Source organism: Osmerus eperlanus, chromosome 4, assembly GCF_963692335.1.
Source record: "Osmerus eperlanus chromosome 4, fOsmEpe2.1, whole genome shotgun sequence".
Classification (NCBI taxonomy): domain Eukaryota; kingdom Metazoa; phylum Chordata; class Actinopteri; order Osmeriformes; family Osmeridae; genus Osmerus; species Osmerus eperlanus.
This window is the reverse complement of record NC_085021.1, coordinates 7,187,734-7,213,092: the sequence shown is the minus strand read 5'-3', so window position 1 is coordinate 7,213,092 and position 25,359 is coordinate 7,187,734. Positions and strand designations below refer to the sequence as shown.

The 25,359-nt window shown below is 41.1% G+C and overlaps 1 protein-coding gene across 1 annotated transcript; it reads left to right on the top strand.

The window, feature by feature from the left end:
- The first annotated feature begins 847 nt into the window (after positions 1 to 847).
- LOC134018478 (deoxynucleoside triphosphate triphosphohydrolase SAMHD1-like) lies at positions 848 to 23,890 on the top strand. Its single transcript, XM_062458425.1, has 17 exons — positions 848 to 867; positions 1,531 to 1,616; positions 2,123 to 5,111; positions 14,568 to 14,582; positions 15,133 to 15,293; positions 15,380 to 15,495; positions 15,797 to 15,867; positions 16,332 to 16,490; positions 18,413 to 18,513; positions 18,617 to 18,725; positions 18,813 to 18,904; positions 19,128 to 19,243; positions 19,352 to 19,479; positions 20,198 to 20,269; positions 20,500 to 20,604; positions 20,732 to 20,857; positions 23,722 to 23,890. Exons 3-17 carry the CDS (start codon positions 5,091 to 5,093, stop codon positions 23,836 to 23,838), a joined length of 1,509 nt encoding a protein of 502 aa, XP_062314409.1. The 5' UTR covers positions 848 to 867; positions 1,531 to 1,616; positions 2,123 to 5,090; the 3' UTR covers positions 23,839 to 23,890.
- Positions 23,891 to 25,359: the final 1,469 nt, after the last annotated feature.

The window sequence follows — 25,359 nt, the reverse complement described above, 5'->3', positions numbered from 1 at the left end:
AGCCTATAGGGTCTACAACAATGTTGTTATTTGTAGTCTAAGTCTTATTATAAAATGCTAAATAAAATGGAGGTGCAGAAGAATCATCCTCATGGTAATAGACAAATACATTTGCTTGGGATGCAATCTCACAATCTCAATCTCAAATTTCTTTAATCCATGGCCTACTATAATGACATTGCATTACATTGTAACCATTCTTGAAATAAAAGAATGATGTTATGTTTGTAGCATGTATCAAAGAACAGTAAACAATTGAATATTTATGGATTACTTTATTGTTATTAAAGTTACTTTATTGTTATTATAGCACACTTAAATCTCTATCTGGCATTAGTCTTGAAAATTCAGTTACCTCACAAGGCGGTAAATAGAGTTGTGTTAAAATTTGCCGATAAGTTTGCCGTTTGTTCGAAATACAAATGTAACTTCATTAATATTTTTTTTTTATATGTCTGCTTAGAATGTCTTTTTTGTTGCGTGGTAATTGTCATTGTTGTGCTGTTTACCATTGTAACCATGAGTTAATAAATGACTGTTACGTTTCATAAGAAGAGCTGGCGTTTCATAAGGAGAGCTGTAGGTTTTCAACTTCAGTTCTAATACAGTAATAGCTGCAGTGTCACTTGGCAAGGGCACCTGTTCTCGTCAGGTGACGCAAGATCAGCAGCGTTTGAGGGGCCCCTAATTGGCGTGGGGCCTTGGTGCGGCTGCACCCACGCTATCTCTGCTACTGCCCACCATATCAGTTCACTACTGCCGTTCATTTCATTCCCCAAAATGAGTTGCTCCAAATGCTCAACTCAGGCTGACCAGGCTCCGGAGAGGCACAACACGATTGACTGCCAGTTCAGTGTGGCAGGAAAGGTACATATATAACCTCCTTTCTTGAGAGGAACTTGACAGTTTTAGCGTAAAGAAGACAATCCAATAATGTGTTGAGAGGAGTCTTATGCAATTATTATGTTTTAGTATTTTTTTTAAAATGTACACAAGAAATTCCTTCAGGATTGATAAAGTTTGATCTATTCTAAAAAACTGAAACATGTAGCCTAGGGTCTACAACAAAGTTGTTATTCGTAGTCCTAAGTTTTGTTATAAAATCCCAAATAAAATGGAGGTGCAGAATAATCATCATTGTGGTAATAGACAAATACATTTGCTTGGGATGCAATCCACTATCATGATTTTTATTTCTACAGCTTGCCAATCTTTTTTTTAGGCCTACGCAAAATGAAGTTTCTTTAATCCATGGCCTACTATAATGACATTGCATTACATTGTAACCATTCTTGAAATAAAGGAATGATGTTATGTTTGTAGCATGTATCAAAGAACAGGAAACAATTGAATATTTATGGTTACTTAGAATGGTATTCAAAAACATTTGGAGGTGTTGGCTAATGATCGTCCGCAGATGGGAGTGTCCTCCTCATTACTGCATAAAAGCACACTTACATCTCTACCTGGCGTTAGTCTTGAAAATTCAGTTACCTCACCACATCAGTTCACTAGTGCCGTTTATTTCAGTCCCCAAAATGAGTTGCTCCAAATGCTCAACTCCGGCTGACCAGGCTCCGGACAAGCAGAACTGCCAGTTCAATGTGGAGGGAAAGGTAAATATAATCTTCTTTCTTAAGAAGGAACTTGACAGTTTTAGCGTAAAGAATACAATCCAATAATGTGTTGAGAGGAGTCTTATGCAATGATTATGTTTTAGTATTTTTTTTAAATGAATATGTAAAGATGCTGGAAAACCCCATAGGCCTATACGTTAAGTTTCAATAGCACCAGAAAGATGAATTAGAGGCTGTCTGGGTGTGGTGTTGAAATGAGAGGGTGGTGATGGAAATAAAAGAGACAAAGTAATAAGATTGAGTAGAGGAAAACCACAATCTTCATCTTTAAAGTCAGAATCTGCAGGTAGGCAGAGGTGGCTGAGCGGTTAGGGAGTCTGCTAGTAATCAGAAGGTTGCCGGTTTGATTACGTTGTGTCCTTGGGAAAGGCACTTCACCCTGCTTGCCTTGGGGAAATGTCCCTGTACTTACTGTAAGTCGCTCTGGATAAGAGCGTCTGCTAAATGACTAAATGTAAGTATAACCAAATATGCTGAATTTGCAGGTATTTGAATCCATTGGATAAATCAGAGCAAGAATGGTCAAGGAAATTTACATTTAACATTGCAAATGATTTGTATTTAAGGCAAACATGTTAAAAATAAAGGTTTTAAATATTAATTTGCCTAGATAATTGTAATGTGGAGGGAGAAAGATACAGAATGAAGAAGAGAGCAAAGAGAAGTAGTAGCTAGAGAACACTGGTCCACTTTTATACCGAGACCATCATCTGTACAACCCGACCACGGACCCTTTCTCATCAACATTGAGTATATCACTCCCAGGTTTTGGTGGGAAAAATGTTCAGCTCTAATAAAAGATTTTAGAATACAAGTCATTGCGGGTCGCTGATTCCAAATGCCACTGGATTTTGTCCTCAGCATGAATGCTTAACCCTCATCCTACCAGCTTATTTAACATTCAAGGCCTACCTTGTATGTTAAATTGAATACAGACAATAATACTTACCACTGTAATAAACCATCAAAGCAGAATTTTTTCTTCTTAAAACATTACCGATATGTAATTAAAGTAATCTGAAAAAGAATGACTGATTATTATATTATTTTAGGAAAGTCACTGTGGTTTTAAACGAAAATCTATAGCCTACTTTTCTTTAATACAAATTACAGCTTTTATACCAAGTACATTCCACATCGATACTTAAAAGCTTAATCATCATTATTTGATTCTGGTATAATTTAGTTTTCAGTAATTTCAAGTAAACATTATTTGTGTAAGTATGACTAAATGTAAAATGACTAAATGTATATTTATGGTGAAACCAACCAGAGTCGTTTTGACCCCAATATAAAATAAACCCATAGACATTGTCTTTCAATATAAAGTAGCCTAGCCCAGATAGAGACATTGGTCTCAGTATGACCCCCTGTCAAAATAACGTTTAAAATAATGTTGAATAAATGTAATTCAAATTTAGATTTTTATTTGTACACAATGTAAAATGAATGGTGTTTACATTGAACACCACACCCTATACAGCCAGCACACGATTTGGCTCATGCTATGATCAGGTGTAGAGCTCGTTTACGTCTAGGTGTAGGGAGCCATAACGTAAACCGCAAACACCGAATTTAAAAGAATAGGCTACATGTTTATTTTACAAAAACACTACAGAGAACAATGGAAATACGAACGGTGCCAAAGAAAAGTAGGACTAATTTATCAAAAGAAGCCCTAACCACGTAACCAAAAACAACCCTAAACTAAAATACACGTAGCACTCGTTCCTAACCTGAAGTGTAACATAGATGTTAACGTAATGGCACTCATGGGCAGCTTACCTATACCCTCGTCACTTGGTGATGAACCAAACGAAACAAAAATCACTATACCGAGTAAAGCCGAGTAAAACAACAACAAAGAATACATGTAAATATAAGAACAGAAGCACTGGGAAAACACGAAAACAAAAACGAAAGTTTCCGTTCAAGCAGAACAGCCGACGGTAGAACAGATCAAACACGGTTTACAAGTCGACTAACGAACGGAACACAGGTGAAGCCTGAAAGGGAGACGGACAGACATCTGATTGGACAAGGACATGCTCGCTGTGATAACGATTGAGGTTTGACAAGCCAATCAGAGAGACATTTGAAAAACGAATGAGACGGGTGGAAACAAGAGGGAGACAAAACCACAACACACAACAAAAAGGACACCGGACACAGATAGTACAGATATACAAATCAGGTATATCAGATATAACATCAGGGCATGGCGTGACAGGAGCAAAACATTTGCTACCTTCCTGTCTTTGTTTCCGAGAAAAAGCTACACCTTTTTCAAATTGATTTTCGGTCGAAGCAGAACAAATTTTCCGAGCTCCCGTGACGGCAATGGCGGAGCCAGGGGGTGGCCGGGGGTGGCCACGGCCACCCCCCGTAGAATCTCGGCCACCCCATTGGCCACCCCAAGCACCACATCAGAGCGGTTAAAAGTTTTGACGGCTGTGGAAAAATGCGGAACCTTTCTCGCACCGCTAGTACACTGTCGGACCCTTTAGCCACGCGCAGCGCGCACACATCCTGTATTTGAATTAAACGGCTCAAGCATGGCCTGAGAATGCCTGTTACCACCTGACGCTTCGACCGGCACCTGCGGCTAAGTGAAGAAACGCAAAACAGAAAGGTATGATATCATAATGGATGTTGTTTTTGTCTTCTAATAACTGTGACTATCCCACCCATGACTATCTATTTTGCGAAGTTTAGAAGCAAGCTAGATCGGAGGAGAACATAGTAAACTGTTAAAATTGCTATATGCTATGCTGTATTTGATAACTACGTTGCCAGAACGTGTTATGATTGTGTCAGGTATATACAGTATGCATTTTGGATAGGTGTCATTAAAGAGGGAAAAATAATGAAGAGGAAGAAGGCAGACATAGCGTCCTTCTTCAGGGCAAGTGGAAAGAAGACAGCTAAGGCAAAGAATGAGGATGAGATGGAGAAAAAACAGGCAGAGAGTGAGGATGAGGAGCCCCCAGAGAGCAGCAACTTAAATGGACCTCCAGGTATACAGTATAGAGACTCACATATAGTACAGCTTGATATGATGTTATCTTATTTACAATTGGCTTAAAGTGTGTCTATTCATATACAGGTCAGGTTGAAAGTGCAAGTATGAATACAGAATAAGTGTATTCTTTTTTTTCACCTGAATTCCGAATAATGTTGAGATGTTTCCTATATGTGTCTAAAATAGCTCTGCATCGCCTGGTGAGACACATGCTTGCCACCCAAAAATTATCACTGGCCCCATCCTGGCCACCCCAATGGAAATTCCCTGGCTCCGCCACTGCGTGACGGTCCGCTTGGATCGGGGCTTGGAGCATGGCAGTATCCGCTCTCCTCTTCATATGTGGCATGACGGATGCCCAGCTGTCTCAGTAGATTCGGCGACGTCAGCCATGTTCAGGAAACTTCCAATCTGGGAAGTTCCCCATCCAGATGATGACGGCATCAACATCCACCATGTTGGTAATGAGCCCTGGACTTTGTCGTTGGTCCATCGGTATGTTATTCTGTTGTCCATTTTGAAAAGAAGAACCCATCACCCATGCATGGCCAGGGATATGGGCAGGAAAGCGATCTGTTCTGATAGTTTTTTGTGTTTTCACTGTGTTTGCTGCTGCAGAATAAAAAATATTGCCGTTGACAGATCGGTTGATGCACTCACATGCTTATGCCAGTACTGGACTAATCAGACAGGTTCAGCGCTGTAAGTTCCTAATTACAGGTGAAAAGTTCCTGCGGTTGTAACGCTGGCTTGCGAGTTGGGGGTCATGGTGTTTCCCAATCCCAGCACACATTGTTGTTTAGAGTTGTTCAAAGGTCGGTTATTATTCCATCACCACAATTGACATTGGATGAATAAAAGTGTCGGATGATGATTATTCCTTCTTTTGTTTCAACTCTTTCAGGTGTTCAACGATCCAATACATGGGCTTGTGCCAATGCACCCTTTGCTGGTCCGCATCATAGACACACCCCAGTTCCAGAGACTTCGTTACATCAAGCAGCTTGGAGGGGCCTGCTACGTCTATCCTGGTGCGACCCACAACCGCTTTGAGCACTCCATAGGGTAGGACATTCAAATGTTTTGGTGATGATACTGGACAATTTAGGTCTTGTTTTGTGCTAACTGGTTGTGTGTGTGTGTGTCGGTCTAGAGTGAGCCACCTGGCAGGGAGACTGGTCAAGGAGCTGAAAGAGCGGCAGCCAGAACTTCAAATCACTTTCAGAGACTTCCTCTGTGTGCAGATCGCTGGCCTCTGCCACGACCTGGGTGAGGGAAACACACACACTCAACCTTGTACACTCACTATGAACTGAACTGCAGAGTTCCATTTCAAGGTGTGGCAGAAAGTGCTGAGAATGAAATGTTGTTTTCACTCACTCTCTTTCCCACTGGGTCATACAAGACTCTTTCTGACTTGAATACGTTTTCCTCACCTGTAAGGAAGCTCATGTTGTTTCTCAAGATATATGTATTCCCCTTTCTCTCACACACAAATACAAACACACATGTTTTCCATCTTGACTTAACAATCTCTCTTTCTCTACCTCCAACATATTGATTTTACCAGGACATGGCCCTTTCTCCCATTTGTTTGATGGGATGTTTATCCCCAAAGTCCGTCCTGAAAGTGAGAAGAAAAAATGGAAGGTAAAAACAGTTCTGTCTCCCTTTCTCCATCAAAACCCCCCAAATCAATATTTATTATAATACACAGGCAAACATTTATGGGAATGCACTGGCTTTATTTGTATGTGTTGTCTGAATAGTTTTTTTTAAAGCCAGTGATTCTGAGATGTTTCATAATGACTAAAGCAATTGCAAACATCCAGTCTTCTTTGAAAATGGGTTAAATAGCCTCTGCACTATTATTTTAGGTTGATATATTTGCATTCACAACAACAAAATGTGACCCATTTCAAGTTAGGACAGGGATCCAGTCCCATCATGCTAAACAGTTTAGTTGCAGGAAACCATTCTGCTTTGGTTCCTCTGTATTTTGGTTGTCATGGTGAAGGACTGAACAAAAAAATACATTTGTCTTTACAAATGTATGTCGGTAAGACGTGTGTGTATGTGCATATGGTTCCAATTAATTCACCAGAATCTTCTTTTCTTCAGCACGAGGATGCGTCCGTGGCCATGTTTGACCACCTTGTCAAGGAAAATACATTGAAGGATATGATGAAGGACTATGGTCTGGTCCCGTCTGAAGACCTGGACTTCATCAAGGAACAAATTGCTGGACCGATTGACAAAACCCCTGGGAAGGTAACAGTGACAGCAGTCAGTTTCGTTACAATACATTTAGTCAAAAATAGGAACACTTGAATGATTATTAAGATAATAATACACATCCTGTCCAAACTGGTAAATATTTAGTGATTTTGAGTGAAAAACGTTTAGAAACCTGAGTGCGTCTCTCTCTTCTCCTACTACTCCCTTCTTCCCCTCTCGACCACAAGGTTCCTATCCAGGAATACATAGGCTTGTTAATTATACAAGTTAACATGAGCCAAAACAGGGTTGAATGGCCCTTAATTGAATGGGATCAGTTTGATCAAATTAACCTCTTTGTACATGATTGATATAATTTCTTTTGACATCTTATTTTAATGGCCTTTCTTGATTCAATGGGTAACTGGGTGAACACAATATTAACATGATGATATGTTTTCAGTGTCCTTGACACATTGGGCAAGGACACATGGTCATTTTGACTCCAGGCTGTTTTAGCTGTATAAAACAGGAACTATCAACATTTTACAAACATTTGTTTTGGTTGTTTTGGATGATTCTCTGTATTCTGAAGTGTAATTGGGTATTCTTACTCAGTCCTCCAATAGTGATGGGGGAAACCAAGGCAACCACAAGACAAGGAGACGCAACACATTTAGGACTATTATTATAATGTCATTTATCACCCAACCACTTAGCACTCACAAATTCTCTTCCACACGCAAAAGAAAATAGCACATGTATAGAAAATGAATGGTCTCTTACTTTTACATTCTGTAGCTCTGTTTGATTGTAGCTCTCTATGACAGTATGACTGGTCAACTTTCAGAATTTTAGATTTTGTTTGCCATATCACTGTGTCAATTAAATCAACCTAATGCCTAGTAGCTATGTTCTATGATGTATACATAACGTTCATAAATGAGTGACTTATAGAACTATGAACAAATCTATTGCTCACTTTATTAAAAGTAGAGTGAAACACAACACCTGAAGAGGCAAACAGGAAATTAAACAAGTGTCGACTATCAGCTGGCCATTTTGCTAGAAACACTGTCAGCCTAATTTGCCCATAATCAGTCTCAAGACAGCCCACAGAGGTCAGTGAGCATTGCTTTCTGCTGTTTCCAGTGGCCTTACAAAGGCAGACCAGTGGAGAAGTCCTTCCTGTATGAAATCATAGCCAACAAGAGAAACGGTGTTGATGTTGATAAATGGGACTACTTTGCCAGGTATGTCATGCTTTCAACCACTTGTTTGTCAAAGTTGTTCATAGGTCTTTGAAATGGCATTCCTAAATATATTCTTATCAATTGTCTTCTGTCAAACACACAGGGACTCCTACTACCTAGGTCTTAAGAGTAACTTTGACCATGACCGCTTTATCAAATTTGCCCGAGTCTGTGATGTGGATGGGGAGTATCAGATCTGTACCAGAGACAAGGTGCCACTTGTAGCCAGGCAAACCCTGTATCTTCAAATAGGGTATGACTTCTAAAGGTTCACTGTACTGATGTTTCTCTCTCTCAATAGGAAGTGGACAACCTGTATGACATGTTCCACACCAGATTCAGCCTCCACAGACGAGCCTACCAGCACAGAGTGGTCGAAGCCATTCGGCTCATGTGAGTATTGTACAGAAGGGGCTCACATACAGCTTCATGTGGGAAGTCAAATGTATAAATAGAGGGTGGAGACCACCGTTCAATCAATCAATATTTATAGAGCATGTTTAAATACAACCATGGTTGAACAAAGTGCTGTACAAGAGGTAAAATAAACGTTCACTCTTTAATGTAATTGCTATATTGTGACACAAATGTTTTCTTGTCACCATCAATTTGCTTTGGCTCTCCAGGATCAGAGATGCCCTTGACGAAGCAAATGAACACATCAAGATTGAAGGCTCTGGGGGGGAAATGTTCAGAATGTCAGACACCATATTTGACATGGAGGCCTACACTAAACTCACAGGTTCAGATTAGCCTCATGCTCATTGCATTTTCTCAAACGTGTCGGGGATAACAAAAGAGGTACACCAAAACCTGTCTCTCTCCCTCTTTTTCCTCTCTCCTCATGTAGACCATGTGTTTGAGCAGATCCTCTACTCCTCCTCTCCTGAGCTGACTGAGGCAAGAAAGATTCTAGAGAGAATCACCCACCGACGTCTCTACAAGTGTGTGGGCCAGATCTTACAGGTGTGTGGGGGTATAAAGGTAATGGGTAGAAGTTTGGTTTAGCCAGAGGAGTCATCATCAGCCAGAGGAGTAGCAATGTCTCATTTCCAGGACAAGGACAATTTGGAGGACGAGGTCATGGACAAGGTCAAGAGATGGAAAAGTGACGTGGCGAGTAAAAATAATTTGGATGCAAATGACTTTGAACTCCGTGTAAGTTTCCAGATATTGGCCCTTTTTAAAAACATTTCAAGACGTATACTAACCCACTGCTCTACATGTCTTTATTGGTGTAATGTATGCTCTTTGCAAAGTTATATATTTCCTTAACATAACGTTGGATATCATTTATTACCTTGAGATGTGAAGAATATATGTTCAAGTATTCTAGGTCTGAGGACATGGATCTTTTATCACTCAGCCTATGATTTTACCTGTGTAAAACTGCCTCAGGTCATCACAATGGACTATGGGATGAATAAGAATGACCCAATTGACCAAATGCGCTTCTACAAAAAGGAAGAACCAAACAAAGCTTTCAAAATCTCTAAGGATCAGGTCAGAACCATGCTGATGTCAATAGAACATCCTACCACTCACTTCTATGGTTAAATGTACAGTATTGAATGTACTGGAACACTTGAGTGCAGAACTACTGAAAGACATGTTCAAACCAACTGTAACCTCTACTAGGTGTTATACCTCAGGCCCGAGAGCTTTTCACAGCATCAGATCAGGATCTACTATAAGAAGGAGACTGAGGAAAAGACTATAAAGGCCATTAAGGACGACTGGAGCAGCAACTTCCCAGAATCACAGGTAAGTGAATCTGTAAATGAGTCAAACGAAAGTACTTTATTTCATACTGCACATATTTCATACTGTACATATTTCATACTGCACATATTTCAATACATAAAGTCCCTCATAATAACACAACAACACAAAGCTGTCTATGAAGTTTCAGAATAGTTTATGAAACCAGAAGGAGATTGTTTGTGCATGCTGCTATGACCCAAACAACAGAAGACTTCCCTGTAGGCCGATGGTTCTCAAGCTTTGATAGCAGTGGTACTTTGACCTCAGACCACTGTAGAAATGTTGGCAGATATTAGCCAAATGTATGAAGTCAGTAACACAAACAATGAGATTGTTAGGTAGGTAGTGTAGCTAGCTAGAATGCTTGGTATTATGGTTTCATATTCATTAACATGACCCACATGACCCCACATGACCCCAGGAGGAACCCCAGAATGAGTGAGGGCCAGAACAGAAGATCAGGAGAACCAAGGAATAAAGAAACAGAAAGTCTGAGTGTTCTTCCCAGAGAACCTTCTTCTCAAATGATTTAGCACAGTGATATTTAGTAGGTGTCTAATGAGCATTGTGTTGTGTAACAGATGTGTAACTTGTGTTATTGTTAAACTGCTATGCGTCTTGGAACTGCACCCAAGACTTTCACCCACTGGTGCACTTGTGTACATGGTTAAGTGACAAAACGGATTTGATTTGTTTTAATGGAGATGATGAAGAAGTTATTAAGAAATGTCACTGAGTCAGCCCTGTTCAAACACTTTATTCACTTTCTGCCTTTTCTTCAATCACTGAATTGTCGTCTCTTTAATGTAGTTAACATGATTTTTATGTTAAAAAAACCTTGAGATTTAAGAATGGTTTATTGTTAGATGAAAATGAATTGGAATGCAAGCATCAAAAATGTTTCTTTATTTTTGTGTTTCTTGGGCGTAGAAGACATGTTGATTCTGTCTGGGATTTGAAACCAAGTTAACATAATCGTAGCCTACATATTTAACATTGACTATTCAAATATTTTAATGGATGTGGTAGTGGGCTGAGTCTGTCAATAAGTTATTCCAATGACTGTTTACCCTGCGTGTCATTTTAGTGTTTAGTTTAAGTTTGTCTCCCTCTACAGGATGAGATAATGGCCAATAGGCCCAGGTGTGGCTTCCTTAGTGCAAAAAGCTGTTCTTGCAGATTAGTTCTTGGGATCCTGATTTCTTTCCACATTTGTTCATTTTTTTTGTACCTGTCTTTTAATCTTGAACATGAAAACTGAATGAAATATTAAAAAGTTTTAAAAAACAATTACAACAATTGTGGACATTCCACTTCTTGAGCCCCAGCAATGACATGGCACGTGCAAACATTATGTACGAGAGCAGGAAACCCTTTGGTCAGCTGCCAACAGGAAACAGTTGAAAATGGCACACCTGGTGATAACCAGGGGTAAGTGGATGATAATGTTGGTATTGTAACACAACCTCCACCTAACCAATGTAATTTCACATTGATTCATCCAGTTGACATGCTTTAGTTAAATGAACAGTGAATCAGCAGAACCTCTCTGCCCAGGTATCCAAGCTCCTGCCTGAGAGGAGCAACTCATCCGGGTCTACTGTAAGCAGACTGATGAGAGGAGCGTGGAGACTGAAAAAGAAGCACTTTGTCCAATGGTGCATGGACATGAACTTCACCAAACCACAGGTGGGTGAGGCAGTCCAGACAATTCCATTGTATTTAACCCTAACCCTCTACATGTACTACTTGTTGGGATCTTTACAAATCCTCCGATAATCCACTCCAAATACAGCACACGCTGTTAAACCCTGTGGATGGAAGTTGAACTTGTTGTAGTCTTTGTGGAAAGTCGATTCCAGAATGTGACATCACTGCTGAAACAAAGGAGACACTCACCTGAGAATTAAGCAGCTCTTCAACCACCAGTCATTGTACGATATGCCTGCAGCAGACCAGCCACTGAATTGCCTCTAAACATTTTTACTCTGCTGTCTTTTTGTGTGTCTGTGTGGCATGTAGAAATCACTGGTTTTGTGGCTTCAGTAGTTGGACAAATGTTTGAATGTCTGGTACATATTTTTAAGAACAAAAAAACTCACACTGGACGCAATGTTAAGAGTCTTCATATTCCACAATGGATGTAATTTATTTATACTGTAACACGATAACACTATAGTTTGGCTTATGAGAACATTACCTCTCTAGATTTTAATATCTCAGCAACATATACTTTTTTTGGTTGAAAAGAGGACGATCTACTTTATCATAGATTGACAATTGACAATTTTGTTTTGTTTTTCTTGTACTGTATGAAACCAAGCTCTAACTATAATGGGGGGAAAAAAGCATTGTTAAGTTTGTATGAGTTGAGGAGGGCAGTCAGCTCTACGTAGTTTGCCTTTACCCTTCAAAGGCTAAATTCTTCTCAGTGAGCTTTCACCCTTTTCAAGTTGATGCTGAGCTTAGGGGGGATTCCAAGTCATTACCTCATGTTTCGGGTGAAGCGCCACCTTGTGGTTCGGTTTTTCGTAACATAGTATACGAAATCGAGGGACACAAAAAGACGTACACTATGTTACGAATAGACTGTGAGGTCAGATGTTTCGACAACAACAAACCTTGTCTTACATATTACAGCTCTGAAATGGCTGTTTTAAGCAGTTGTTTACTTGGAAAACCTCAATTCACAAAGGGAGATCATTCGTGGCTTGTCGCTTTTCCTTTTTCTTCTAGGTTCACTCATACACATGGTGGAAAGTTAACATTCGAAGACAGAAGTTCACCGTCATTAATCGGTCCAGACTCCGGAATGTGTTGCAGCCAGGCATGTTCTACGGAAGATCTGATCGTCTTACAAAGAGGTGTGTGAAATAAAAAGTTTTGCAAACGGCATGGTAGTCATCAATTCGTCAAAAACATTATTTTGACTGTAATGCGGGATAACTCATAGACCTAAGAGTTTATGTTGTCTCTCTGCAAAAACAATAAGGCTATTTGTTTTAGTGAACGATTAGTAAATGATTTGTGAATGTATCATTATTATTATTATTGTAAAGTGTTACCAAAGAAGTGTGAAGGAATGACATCTATACTGCTAATCAATGCTGCTACAACAATCAATATCTCAAGTATACAAAATGTGTCATGCTTAACACGAAAACATATATATCTAAATGTGTTCAATTGCTTTAATTAAGAACAGATGAACTTCTGCAACAGGATGTCTCTAGGTCTGTGGAGAGTAACCCATGTCATGTTGAATGGAACTTTTGGTGTGAGACGGAATGCTGAAGGTCAGCACGCTGGCTGGGGAGGCTAAATTGTGGTGCCCAGAGACGGGTGTGAGCACAATGGGGCCTCTCAGCTCATTGGAGTAAAAGTGTCAACATGAGAGATAAGGTGATGCTTTGGGCTGTGGAGGATGCAACCCTCTGCCCTTTGGATATACAGCACACCCTCGGAGACTCAGCCCCCACCTTCCCCTTTCTCTCTGATCACCAGTACATTGGGATGGTCTGCTCCCCTACCTTGGAGACTCTGCCCCCGCCTGTCCATCATCAGATCTTTGGGTCTTGTTTGCCCCCCCCCTTCTAGGAACATCATCAGACCCTTGGACTGCCTACCCTGAACGCCCTGGACACCTAATAGAATGACCACATCCCCTCCCCATGGTCTTCTGACCAATCACCTAACAAACACCTCCCTCTCTTGGGGGTTACAAGACCTATCTCCCCATAATTTGGACTGTGCAGAACTCACTCTGACTTCTGACAAGTCTGTTCTCACAGAGGCCTTTGTCTACTCTACTCTATGAAGCGGGACTGGTGACATTGACTGGTATCACCGATCTAGATTTAGACACCATGGTGTGTTGTATTCATTGTTTAATTGCCTCATTTCTTATCAATAAACTACAAAAAACTTGGTCTGGCATTTAACCTGGTATTCTTCTCCTCCTGATTTGAACGACAACAGAAGCCCTAACCACGTAGCCTAACCAAAAACAGCCCTAAGCTAAATACCCTATCTAGCGCTCGTTCCTAACATAAAGTGTTTCCAGAGATAAGTCGCCACGTGATTGCAATGTAGCCTATCATGGGCAGCTTACCTTCCCCCTCGTCACTGGGTGAGGAACAAAACGAAACAAAAATCACTATACCGAAAACAGCAACAAAGAATACACAAGGACAGATCGTAGCCTACTGGGAAACTGCACAAATACGAAAGTTTCCATTCACGCAGAACAGCCAACTGTAGCACAGAACAAACGCGGTATGGGTAACAAGTCGACAAACGAACGGAAGACAGGTGAAGCCTGAATGGGAGACGGACAGACATCTGATTGGAGGAGTACATGCGCGTTGTGACAATGATTGGGGTTTGACAAGCCAATCACAGAGGGACACTTGAACAACGTCGTGACAGGAGGAGCAAAACAATTGCTACCTTCCTGTTTTTGTTTCGGATAAGAGGCTACACCTTTTTCGAGTAGATCGGGACTTGTAACATGGCAGTATCCGATCTCCTCTTCATATGTGACATGACTAGGGCATGCCCCAGCTGTCTCAGGTAGATTCGGCGACGTCAGCCATGTTCTGGAATCTTCCAATCTGGGAAATTCCCCATCCAAATGATGACGGCATCAACATCCACCATGTTCGTAATGAGGCCTGGACTTTGTCGTCCGTACATCCGTATGTTCTTCTGTTCTCCATATTGAAAAGAAGAAAGAAGAATTGATCTTTAATCGTAATGCGATTGAACACACACGTGTTCAGGGAGCAGTGACACCGATATTCTTTCTCTGTCATTTCCCATCGTGTTGTACTTCCTCTTGAGGGCAGCCATGAGCAGTGATTATCCATCGAACTAAGGCTGCCATATCTAGCCAAAGTCCGATCTGTTCTGCATGTTTTTATGTGTTTTTATGTGTTTGCTGCCGCAGAATTAAAAATATTGCGGTTGACATATCGGTTGATGATGCACTGGAAACGCTTCTGCCAGTACTCGACCAAAGGTTCAGCGCTGTAAATTCCTAATTATAGATGAAAGTTTCTGCGGTTGAAACGCTCGCTTGCGAGTTGGGGGTCATGGTGTTTCCCAGCACACAGTGTTGTTTAGAGAGTTATTCAAAGGTCTGTTATTATTCCATCACCACAATTGATGTTGGATGAATAAAAGGTATAATTAAAAGTGACAAATTCTAATTATTCCTTCTTTTGTTTCAATCTTTCAGGTGTTCAACGATCCCATACATGAGGATGTGGAAATGCACCCTTTGCTGGTCCGCATCATTGACACACCCCAGTTCCAGAGACTTCGCTTCATCAAGCAGCTTGGAGGGGCCTGCTTCGTCTATCCTGGGGCGACCCACAACCGCTTTGAGCACTCCATAGGGTAGGACATTCAAATGTTTTGGCGATGATACTGGACGATTTAGGTCTTGTTTTGTGCTAACTGGTTGTGTGTGTGTGTCGGTCTAGAGTGAGTCACCTGGCAGGGAAACTGGTCAAGGAGCTGAAAGAGCGGCAGCCAGAACTTCAAATCACTTGCAGAGACTTCCTCTGTGTGCAGATCGCTGGCCTCTGCCACGACCTGGGTGAGGGAAACACACACACTCAACCTTGTACACTCACTATGAACTGAACTGCAGAGTTCCATTTCAAGGTGTGGCAGAAAGTGCTGAGAATGAAATGTTGTTTTCACTCACTCTCTTTCCCACTGGGTCATACAAGACTCTTTCGGACTTGAATATGTTTTCCTCACCTGTAAGGAAGCTCATGTTGTTTCTCAAGATATATGTATTCCCCTTTCTCTCACACACATACAAATACACTCATGTGTTCCATCTTGAGTTAACAATCTCTCTTTCTCTACCTCCAACATATTGATTTTACCAGGACATGGCCCTTTCTCCCATTTGTTTGATAAGATGTTTATCCCCAAAGTCTCTAGAGGAAGGACATGGAAGGTAAAAACTGTTCTGTCTCCCTTTCTCAAAACCCCAAATCAATATGTATTATAATACACAGGCAAACATTTATGGGAATGCACTGGCTTTATTTGTTTGTGCGTCCTGTTGTTGTCAACTGAATAGGTTTTTAAAGCCAGTTCCTAGATGTTTCATATTGACTTAAGCAGTTGCAAACATCTGGTCTTCTTTGAAAATGGGTTAAATTGCCTCTGCACTATTATTTTAGGTCAGATATATTTGTATTCACAACAAAATGTGACCCATTTCAAGTTAGGACAGTGATTCAGTCCCCTAATGCTGTTTAGGTGCAGGAAACCATTCTGCTTTGGTTTATCTGTATTTTGTTTGTCATGGTGAAGGACTGCATAAAAAAATAAATTAGTTTTTACAAATATATGTCTGTAAGATGTGTGTATGTGCATATGGTTCCAATTTGTTCACCAGAATCTTCTTTTCTTCAGCACGAGGATGCGTCCGTGGCCATGTTTGACCACCTTGTCGACCAAAATGAATTGAAGATGGAGCAGCATGGTCTGGTTCTGCCTGAAGACCTGGACTTCATCAAGGAACAAATTGCTGGACCGAATGACAGAATCATTCAGGAGGTATCAGTGACAGTAGTCAGTTTCGTTACAATAAATATAGTCAGAAATAGGAACACTTGAATGATTATTAAGATGATAATACATGTCCTGTCCAAACTGGTAAATATTTAGTGATTTAAAGGTCCCATGACATGAAAACTTCACTTTAGGAGGTTATTTAACATTAATATGAGTTCCCCTAGCCTGCCTTTGGTCCCCCAGTGGCTAGAAATTTCGATAGGTGTAAACCAAGACCTGGGTACTCTTCTCCGCCTTTGAGAAAATGAAAGCTGAAACGCTCGGTTTTGAAAATGTCCCTGTTGTGACGTCACAAGAGTGAAGGTTACCTCCCCTTTTCTCTGCTTTGCCCGCACAGAGAATTTGGCCCACCGATGAGAAAATGAGCTACGACCGTGCAAGTGCGATATTGTTTTTTTCCTCGAGACATCATGGCTTGCTAACGACTGAAGCATGGCAGTTAGCCCCGCCTCTCTCCTCCTCATAGCATTTAAAGCTACAGACACAGAAACGGCACGTCCTGAGGAAAGCTCATTGTGGGACTGCTCGTAGTGGCTGTAATTCTGCACCAAGGCTGAATTTTGGGAAAGAGACTTCAGATACAGTATTAGTGGACCACTAAGGCCTATATAAAAGCATCCAAAAACAGCATGTCATGGGATCTTTAAGTGAAAAACGTTTAGAAACCTGGGTGCGTCTCTCTCTTCTCCTACTACTCCCTTCTTCCCCTCTCGACCACAAGGTTCCAATCCAGGAATACATAGGCTTGTTAATTATACAAGTTAACATGAGCCAAAACAGGGTTGAATGGCCCTTAATTGAATGGGATCAGTTTTATCCCATTAAATGTTTAACGCCTCTTTATGCATGATTAATATAATTTCTTTTAACTTCTTATTTAATGGCTTTTCTTGATTTAATGGGTAACTGGGTGAAAACAATATTAACATGATATGTTTTCAATGTCCTTGACAAGGACACATGGCCATTTTGACCCCAGACTGTTTTAGCTGTCTAAAACATAGGAAATATCAACATTTTACAAACATTTGTTTTGGATGATATTGAGGTTTCAATAACTTGCAATTTTCAATCTTCAAAAAACATCCCTATGTTTTAGGGCCCTAACTTAACATAAACATACCTGTAGTATTCCGAGAACAACTGATAGTTTCCGCAACACATTTCTGACTCATTATTATTATTATTATTATTATTATTATTGTCATTTATCACCCAACCACAACACTCAAAACAAATTCTCTCCCACACGAGAGACACAAGGAAAACAGCACATGTATAGAAAATGAATGGTATCTTACTCCTACATCCTGTAGCTCTGTTTGATTGTAGCTCTCTATGACAGTATGACTGGTCAACTTTCAGAATTTTAGATTTAGTTTTCCCTCCATATCACTGTGTCAATTAAATCAAACTAATGCCTAATTAGCTATGTTCTATTATGTAGACAACACTTTCATAAATTTAGTGACCTTTAAATAGATCTATAAACACACTTTATTCAAAGTAGAGTGAAACACAACACCTGAAGATATGTAAATGTTTCTTATATGTAAATGTTTCTTATATGTAAATGTTTCTTAAATTAACTCTACGTCACTGTTTCTTAGCTCTTAGCTTTTAGTTTCTTTTAACTTGTCTTGTTCTGTGTTTTTCTGTCTGTAACTCTGTGTTTTTTATGCTGCTGCCTGTCTTGGCCAGGTCTCCCTCGAAAAAGAGATTTTAATCTCAATGGGACTTCCTGGTTAAATAAAGGTTAAATAAATATAAAATAAAATAAAAAGAGGCAAACGGGAAATTGAACAAGTGTAGGCTATCAGCTGGCTATTTTGCTAGACACACTGTCAGCCTAATTAGCCAATAATCAGTCTCAAGACACCCCACAGAGGTCAGTGAGCATTGCTTTCTGCTGTTTCCAGTGGCCTTACAAAGGCAGACCAGTGGAGAAGTCCTTCCTGTACGAAATCATAGCCAACAAGAGAAACGGTGTTGATGTTGATAAATGGGACTACTTTGCCAGGTATGTCATTCTTTCAACCACTTGTTTGTCAAAGTTGTTCATAGGTCTCTGAAATGGCATTCATAAATATATTCTTATCAATTGTCTTCTGTCAAACACACAGGGACTCTTACTACCTAGGTCTTCAGAGTAACTTTGACCATGACCGCTATATCAACTTTGCCCGAGTCTGTGATGTGGATGGGGAGTATCAGATCTGTACCAGAGACAAGGTGCTACTTGTAGCCAGGCAAACCCTTTATCTTCAAATAGGGTATGACTTCAAAAGGTTAATTGTACTGATGTGTCTTTATCAATAGGAAGTGGACAACCTGTATGACATGTTCCACACCAGATTCAGCCTCCACAGACGAGCCTACCAGCACAGAGTGGTCAATCTCATTGAGCTCATGTGAGTATTTTACAGAAGGGGCTCACATACAGCTTCATGTGGGAAGGGCAAATGTATCAATAGAGGGTGGAGACCACCGTTCAATCAATCAATATTTATAGAGCATGTTTCAATACAACCATGGTTGAACAAAGTGGTAAAATAAAAGTTCACTCTTAGATGTAATTGCTACATTGTGACTCAAATGTTTTCTTGTCACCATCAATTTGCTTTGGCTCTCCAGGATCGCAGACGCCCTTGTCAAAGCAAATGAACACATCAAGATTGAAGGCTCTGGGGGGAAAATGTTCAGAATGTCAGACACCATAGATGACATGGAGGCCTACACTAAACTCACAGGTTCAGATTAGCCTCATGCTCATTGCATTTTCTCAAACGTGTCGGGGATAACAAAAGAGGTACACCAAAACCTGTCTCTCTCCCTCTTTTTCCTCTCTCCTCATGTAGACCATGTGTTTGAGCAGATCCTCTACTCCTCCTCTCCTGAGCTGACTGAGGCAAGAGAGATTCTAGAGAACATCACCCACCGACATCTCTACAAGTTTGTTGTCGACTCTCGAAGGGAGATCTCGCAGGTGTGTGTGGGGTATAAAGGTAATGGGTTCAGTTTGGTCATCATTCATTTTAAGCCAGAGGAGTAGCAATGTCTCATTTCAGGGGCGTCGTTAGACCCTTTTTACTGGGGCACGTGCCCCAGTATAAATCTGCTGTGCCCCAGTAAAATCTAAAGTTTGAGTTTTAACTATTTACTTTTAGTCCGTGCATTAATTTAGATTGATAATTCTGAGAAAAAAATCAACGCAGTATCCCAATCAACGCTTGTAAGATTAAAGCAGTTTAAAATGCACGCAGAATTCCATGTTAGCGCACTCTTATGAGCTTGCCAAATAGCCACTGCAGCACGCACACAGAAGTCCAGGTGTTGGACTTGGCACACAAGTCAGAATTGAGGTAGGCTAAGAAAACATTACAAAACTAAACAAAGTTTCTAAATGATAGGCCTACAGATCATCTTATTTTGACTAAAACATAAAAACAATATTACACAAAGCTCCAAAACTGTTTTTGTGCTCTATGAATGCGAAAAAAATGTGTGCTCTCGCATTAACTATTGATGTCCCTGCCAAAGTTGATATCAAACTTGCGTCCCTGAACTGTGGGTTAAGCAAGGGGAGTTTCTATAGCCGAGTATTGCATTGTGCGCAGCACGCTTGGAAGAAAAAAAGGGATATGAATAGGGGCCTGTGCCCCAGTAGAGTTTTATGTCTATCGACGCCCCTGTCTCATTTCCAGGACCAGTTCGAGGACTGGGCACGTGACGTGGCAAGAAGCTGGAACCTGGATGCAAAGGACTTTGTACGCAGTGTAAGTGTCCAGACTTTGTCCCTTTTAAAAAACATTAGAAGATGTTTACTGCATTGCTCCAAATGTCTTTATTGGTGGAATTCAGTCTCTTTGCAAAGAGTTTATTAAAACAATGTTGGATGTCATTTATTACCTTGAGATGGGAAGTCCTTCTATTTTAAGTCCTAAGTCTGGGGACATGGGTCTTTTATCACTCAGCCTATGATTTTACCTGTGTAAAACTGCCTCAGGTCATCAGAATGGACTATGGGATGAAGGAGGACGACCCAATTGACCAAATGCGCTTCTACAGTAAGAAGGACCCAACCAAAGCTTTCAAAATCTCCGATGACCAGGTCAGAACCATGCTGATGTCAATAGAACCTCCTACCACTCACTTCTATGGTTAAAGTATTGAATGAACTGGAACACGAGTGTGGCCCTACTGAAAGACATGTTCAAACCAACTGTAACCTCTACCAGGTGTTATACCTCAAGCCCAAGAGCTTTTCACAGCAACAGATCAGGATCTACTATAAGAAGGAGATTGATGAACAGACTATGGATGCCATTAAGGGCAACTGGTGCAGCAACTTCCCCAAACCACAGGTAAGTGAATTTGTAAATTAGTCAAACAAACATACTTTATTTCATACTGCACATATTTCAATACATATAGTCCCTCATAATAACACAACAACACAAAGCTGTCTATGAAGTTTCAGAATAGTTTATGAAACAAAGCCTAGCAAACCAGAAACAGATTATTTGTGCATGCTTCAATGACCCAAACAAAACTGTTCCCAGTCAGAGATGTGCCTGGGTTTTGCCAAAAGACCAAATCGAAAAAGCACTGTTCTAGCTATTAAGCCTCCAATGAAATGCACATGTGATCAGGGGCGGACTGGCCATCGGGGATACCGGGGGAATCCCCGGTGGGCCGACGGGGTTGGGATGGTCCAAAATACCGGCCCACTTCCATCACCAACCGGCCCTCCCTCTGACATCGCCGGCACCTCCAACTATTTTCCATATTACACAGCTTAAACAAGTATAAAATATAAAGTTGCCTTGCCTTCTCAACATTTGCGTCACTCGCTAGCAGACAAAGTTGTTTTTGAGAGTGAGAGCATGTCATCGGCACCAAAACGTAAAGGTGGAGCTGAAAAGCTCAGGGAGAAAAAGAAAAGATGTCTGGAGGAAGGTGCATCAAAATATAAAAAAATCTCTGATTTATTTGGGAAACCACCGACTGGTGACAGTGATACGACGGTAAGTTGTGGCGTTGACTTGGCCAAGAGCCAGTATAATTTTATTCCATGTGTCCATCCAGGCAAATTGGTGGATCCAAATGTTATTTAAAACAAAAACATATATGATGTAATTTCTTTGTAATCATCCAAAATAATGTTAAGTGTATGGGTATTTTTCCAAGTAGGCCACTGACTGGTCGATACGTGCAATGCATTGAGTGGGCAACGCGCCGTGTACCGAGTGGGCAACGCGCCGTGTACCGAGTGGGCCGTGCACCGTGTACCGAGTGGGCCGTGCGCCGTGTACCGAGTGGGCCGCGCGCCGTGTACCGAGTGGGCCGTGCGCCGTGTACCGAGTGGGCAGCGCGCCGTGTACCGAGTGGGCCGTGCGCCGTGTACCGAGTGGGCCGTGCGCCGTGTACCGAGTGGGCCGCGCGCCGTGTACCGAGTGGGCCGCGCGCCGTGTACCGAGTGGGCCGCGCGCCGTGTACCGAGTGGGCCGCGCGCCGTGTACCGAGTGGGCCGTGCGCCGTGTACCGAGTGGGCAACGCGCCGTGTACCGAGTGGGCCGCGCGCCGTGTACCGAGTAGGCAACGCGCCGTGTACCGAGTGGGCAGCGCGCCGTGTACCGAGTGGGCCGGTCTGACAGTAACTCCCGGGCCACTTTTTTTTGCTCATCTCTGCTATTTTGGAATATACAGTATCTGTTATTGGTGAACACCCTATAGCGAGATATATATTCCCCTGGTGTACTGATTAACAACAAATTAAGCTGGTGGTTAATGACAAGTTACATTCAGTAGTTTATTCCAAATTTGAACTCCACATATAAATCTATTATAGTGGACATAATAGGTTCTACTTTTTGTTGCTAATGTGAAGAGGCATAACAAGTTTCAGAATGTTTGGATATATGGCGTGGAAATGGCAAGACTTTACAGTGAGGTAAACACAAGATGCACTGTATGTTTTCTTGCAGACTAATAAAAAGCATTTTTTACAATACCCTACTCAAGTGGAGAGACTTCCCTGTAGGCCGGTGGTGCTCAAGCTGTGGTAGCAGGGGTACTTGGACCTCAGACCACTGTAGAAGTGTTGGCAGATATTGGCCAAATGTATGAAGTCAGTAACACAAACAAACAATGAGATTGTTAGGTATGTAGTGTAGCTAGCTACAATGCTTGGTATCATGGTTTCATATTCATTAACATGACCCACTTTTTAACCACAGGTGGAACCCCAGAATGAGTGCTGACCAGAACAGAAGATCTGGGGGTTATTCCAGAAAGTGGGTTCAACAAACTGTGAACCTAAGCCTGAACATGGAGTTGATTTACCATATAATATGGGAAACTCCGACTTTTCGGTTCCAGAAAAGCTGATTTAAATTAGGTAAATCAACTCAGAGTACGTCCACTCTGAGTTAAGCGCGGGCATGAGAACTTTTAAAAGCCAACGTCAATAGAACTCAGATACTAGGATCCACCATGGCACCTGACGCCAAACATTTTTTTCCTACTGCACCACACTTAAGATAGAAGCGTTAATACGTGTTTATGTTGAATCTGAGCACATATTCTGGAAAAAAGCAACACGACTGTCGCAACGTAGGAGACAATTGGTGTGGGAAACAATTGCTGGCCGAGTCAATGCATACATTTGAATGCAGTAGCAGTCCATACATTGAACTACACTGTCTGTTAATATTACAGGTGAAAAAGTGGTGGACTTAATAAAATAGCATGTAGATATGTAACTTGTGTTATTGTTAAACTGCTGTGTCTTGGAACTGCACCCAAGACTTTCACCCACTGGTGCACTTGTGTACATGGTTGAGTGACAAAACAGATTGGATTTGTTGATATGTCGAGATGATAAAATGATGAAGTAAAAAGTCATCACTGTTCAAACTTTATTCACTTTCTGCCTTTTCTCCAACACTGAGTTGTCGTCTCTTTCATGTAGTTAAGATGATTTTTATGTTAAAAAAAACTTGATATTTAAGAATGGTGCATTGTTAGAAGAAAATGAATTGGAATGCATCAAAAATGTTTCTTTACTTTTGTGTTTTTTGGGCGTAGAAGACATGTTGATTCTGTCTGGGATTATTCAAATATTTTAATGGATGTGGTAGTGGGTTGAGCCTTTCAATATGTTATTCCAATGACTGTTTACCCTGCGTGTCATTTTAGTGTTTATTTTGTTTGTCTCCCTCTACAGGATGAGATAATGGCCAATAGGCCCAGGTGTGGCTTACTGAGTGCAAAACTGCACATTAGTTCTTGGGATCCTGATTTCTTTTCACATTTGTTTGTTTTTTCTGTACCTGTCTTTTAATCTGGAACATGAAAACAGAATAAAATGTACAAAATACATTTTTGATTATCAATAGTCATTGATCCATCCACAATCATGATTTGGAACTGTCCTATGTCTCTTCTGTCATTGGCTCCCCTGCATAGCAGCTGTCTAGCTGATATATCTTGTGTGTGTGTGTGCGTGACTGTCTTAACAGTGGAAAACTACTTCAGTTTGGAGTGGAAAGATACAATATGGAGTCTGACCTTGGTTCCAACACAACATGGAGTTTGACATCTGTTTAGCTTACTTGCTAAGTGAAAAATATCAACAATTGTGGACATTCCACTTCTTGAGCCCCAGCAATGACATGGCACGTGCAAACATTATGTACGAGAGCAGGAAACCCCTTGGTCAGCTACCAACAGGAAACAGTTGAAAAGGGCACACCTGGTGATAACCAGAGGTAAGTGGGTGATAACGTTGATCTCGTAACTCAATCTTCAACTGCCCCTTTACAACATCCACTTCCCCCTCCCACCCCTTCCACATCATGTGCCGTCTTTCACTTTAATAACACATACTGCTAACACTTAATTCCATTTAATGATATAGCAATTCCTATGTACCAACAATGTTCAAAAAAGGATGTTGCTATGTAGTTACATGGTAGGTGATATGAAGTGTTTACAATGTTTTCTATTTCATAGATTCAAATCATGGCATGCATACACAGGCTAGTGGCCTCCAATGGGAGGTAACCTGAGGTTAGACAGGCCCATCTCAACTTTAGTGACCACCTTCTTCCCTTTTTGAAAGATGGTTTAATCATAATTCTGCCAAATAATTATGCATAATTCATAATTGAGCCAAAATATAATTCACTGTCACCAAGCACACCTTGAGCAGAGTCCGTTTATTCCTGATAATACATGCACCTTTTTTCCAACAATAAGATGGTAAATAAAACTTTTTTATAGAACTTCTCTCCCTTTTCTTAAACCCTCCTGTTGGTTACACTCTTCTCCTCATCTCACTGACATCAGCTGAGCTGTACCTAAACCCAACAAGGAAAATGTATCTTATTTAGTGCTGCTTTATTGGAGTGGCTTGCAGTACATGCCTATCACCACTAGAGGGTGACAAGTCGTAGGGGATCGCTCCTGTCCCAGTCTGTCAGGTTCTCTGCTGTCTCTGGCCTTCCTCTGTCCGGTCCCACTGATCTACCGTGACTGCTGGTGCCGTGCTGTGCAGAACACAACACGTATGTAGAGTCTACCGCTCCTAGTCTCACCTCTGAGAGGAAGAGAGGAAAGTGCAATTGGGACACTTTGTTTAGCATCAGTTTTCATTTGGTTTCAGTCAGTGCGGTTATAAAACCGCACTGACCGTTGCGTCAAGCGTTTAGTCCACAGCAGCCTTGATGTTCACAGAACGGACGACAAGCTCACCGGTGCGGTACTGAGATATATGGTTAAGTAATAATCCTACTGTAAAAGGATCACTTTTCATATTCTTTAGGATCCTTTCCTATGGCCTTCTCTGAAATGAGCACATTTG

Bases quoted from the DNA above. Each gene is read 5' to 3' on its own strand.
- LOC134018478 (XM_062458425.1), top strand. From the start codon at position 5,091: ATGATGACGGCATCAACATCC. The intron at 18,514-18,616 runs GTATGTCATTCT...TCAAACACACAG, and splicing joins AAATGGGACTACTTTGCCAG to GGACTCTTACTACCTAGGTC. The intron at 20,605-20,731 runs GTCAGAACCATG...AACCTCTACCAG, and splicing joins TCAAAATCTCCGATGACCAG to GTGTTATACCTCAAGCCCAA.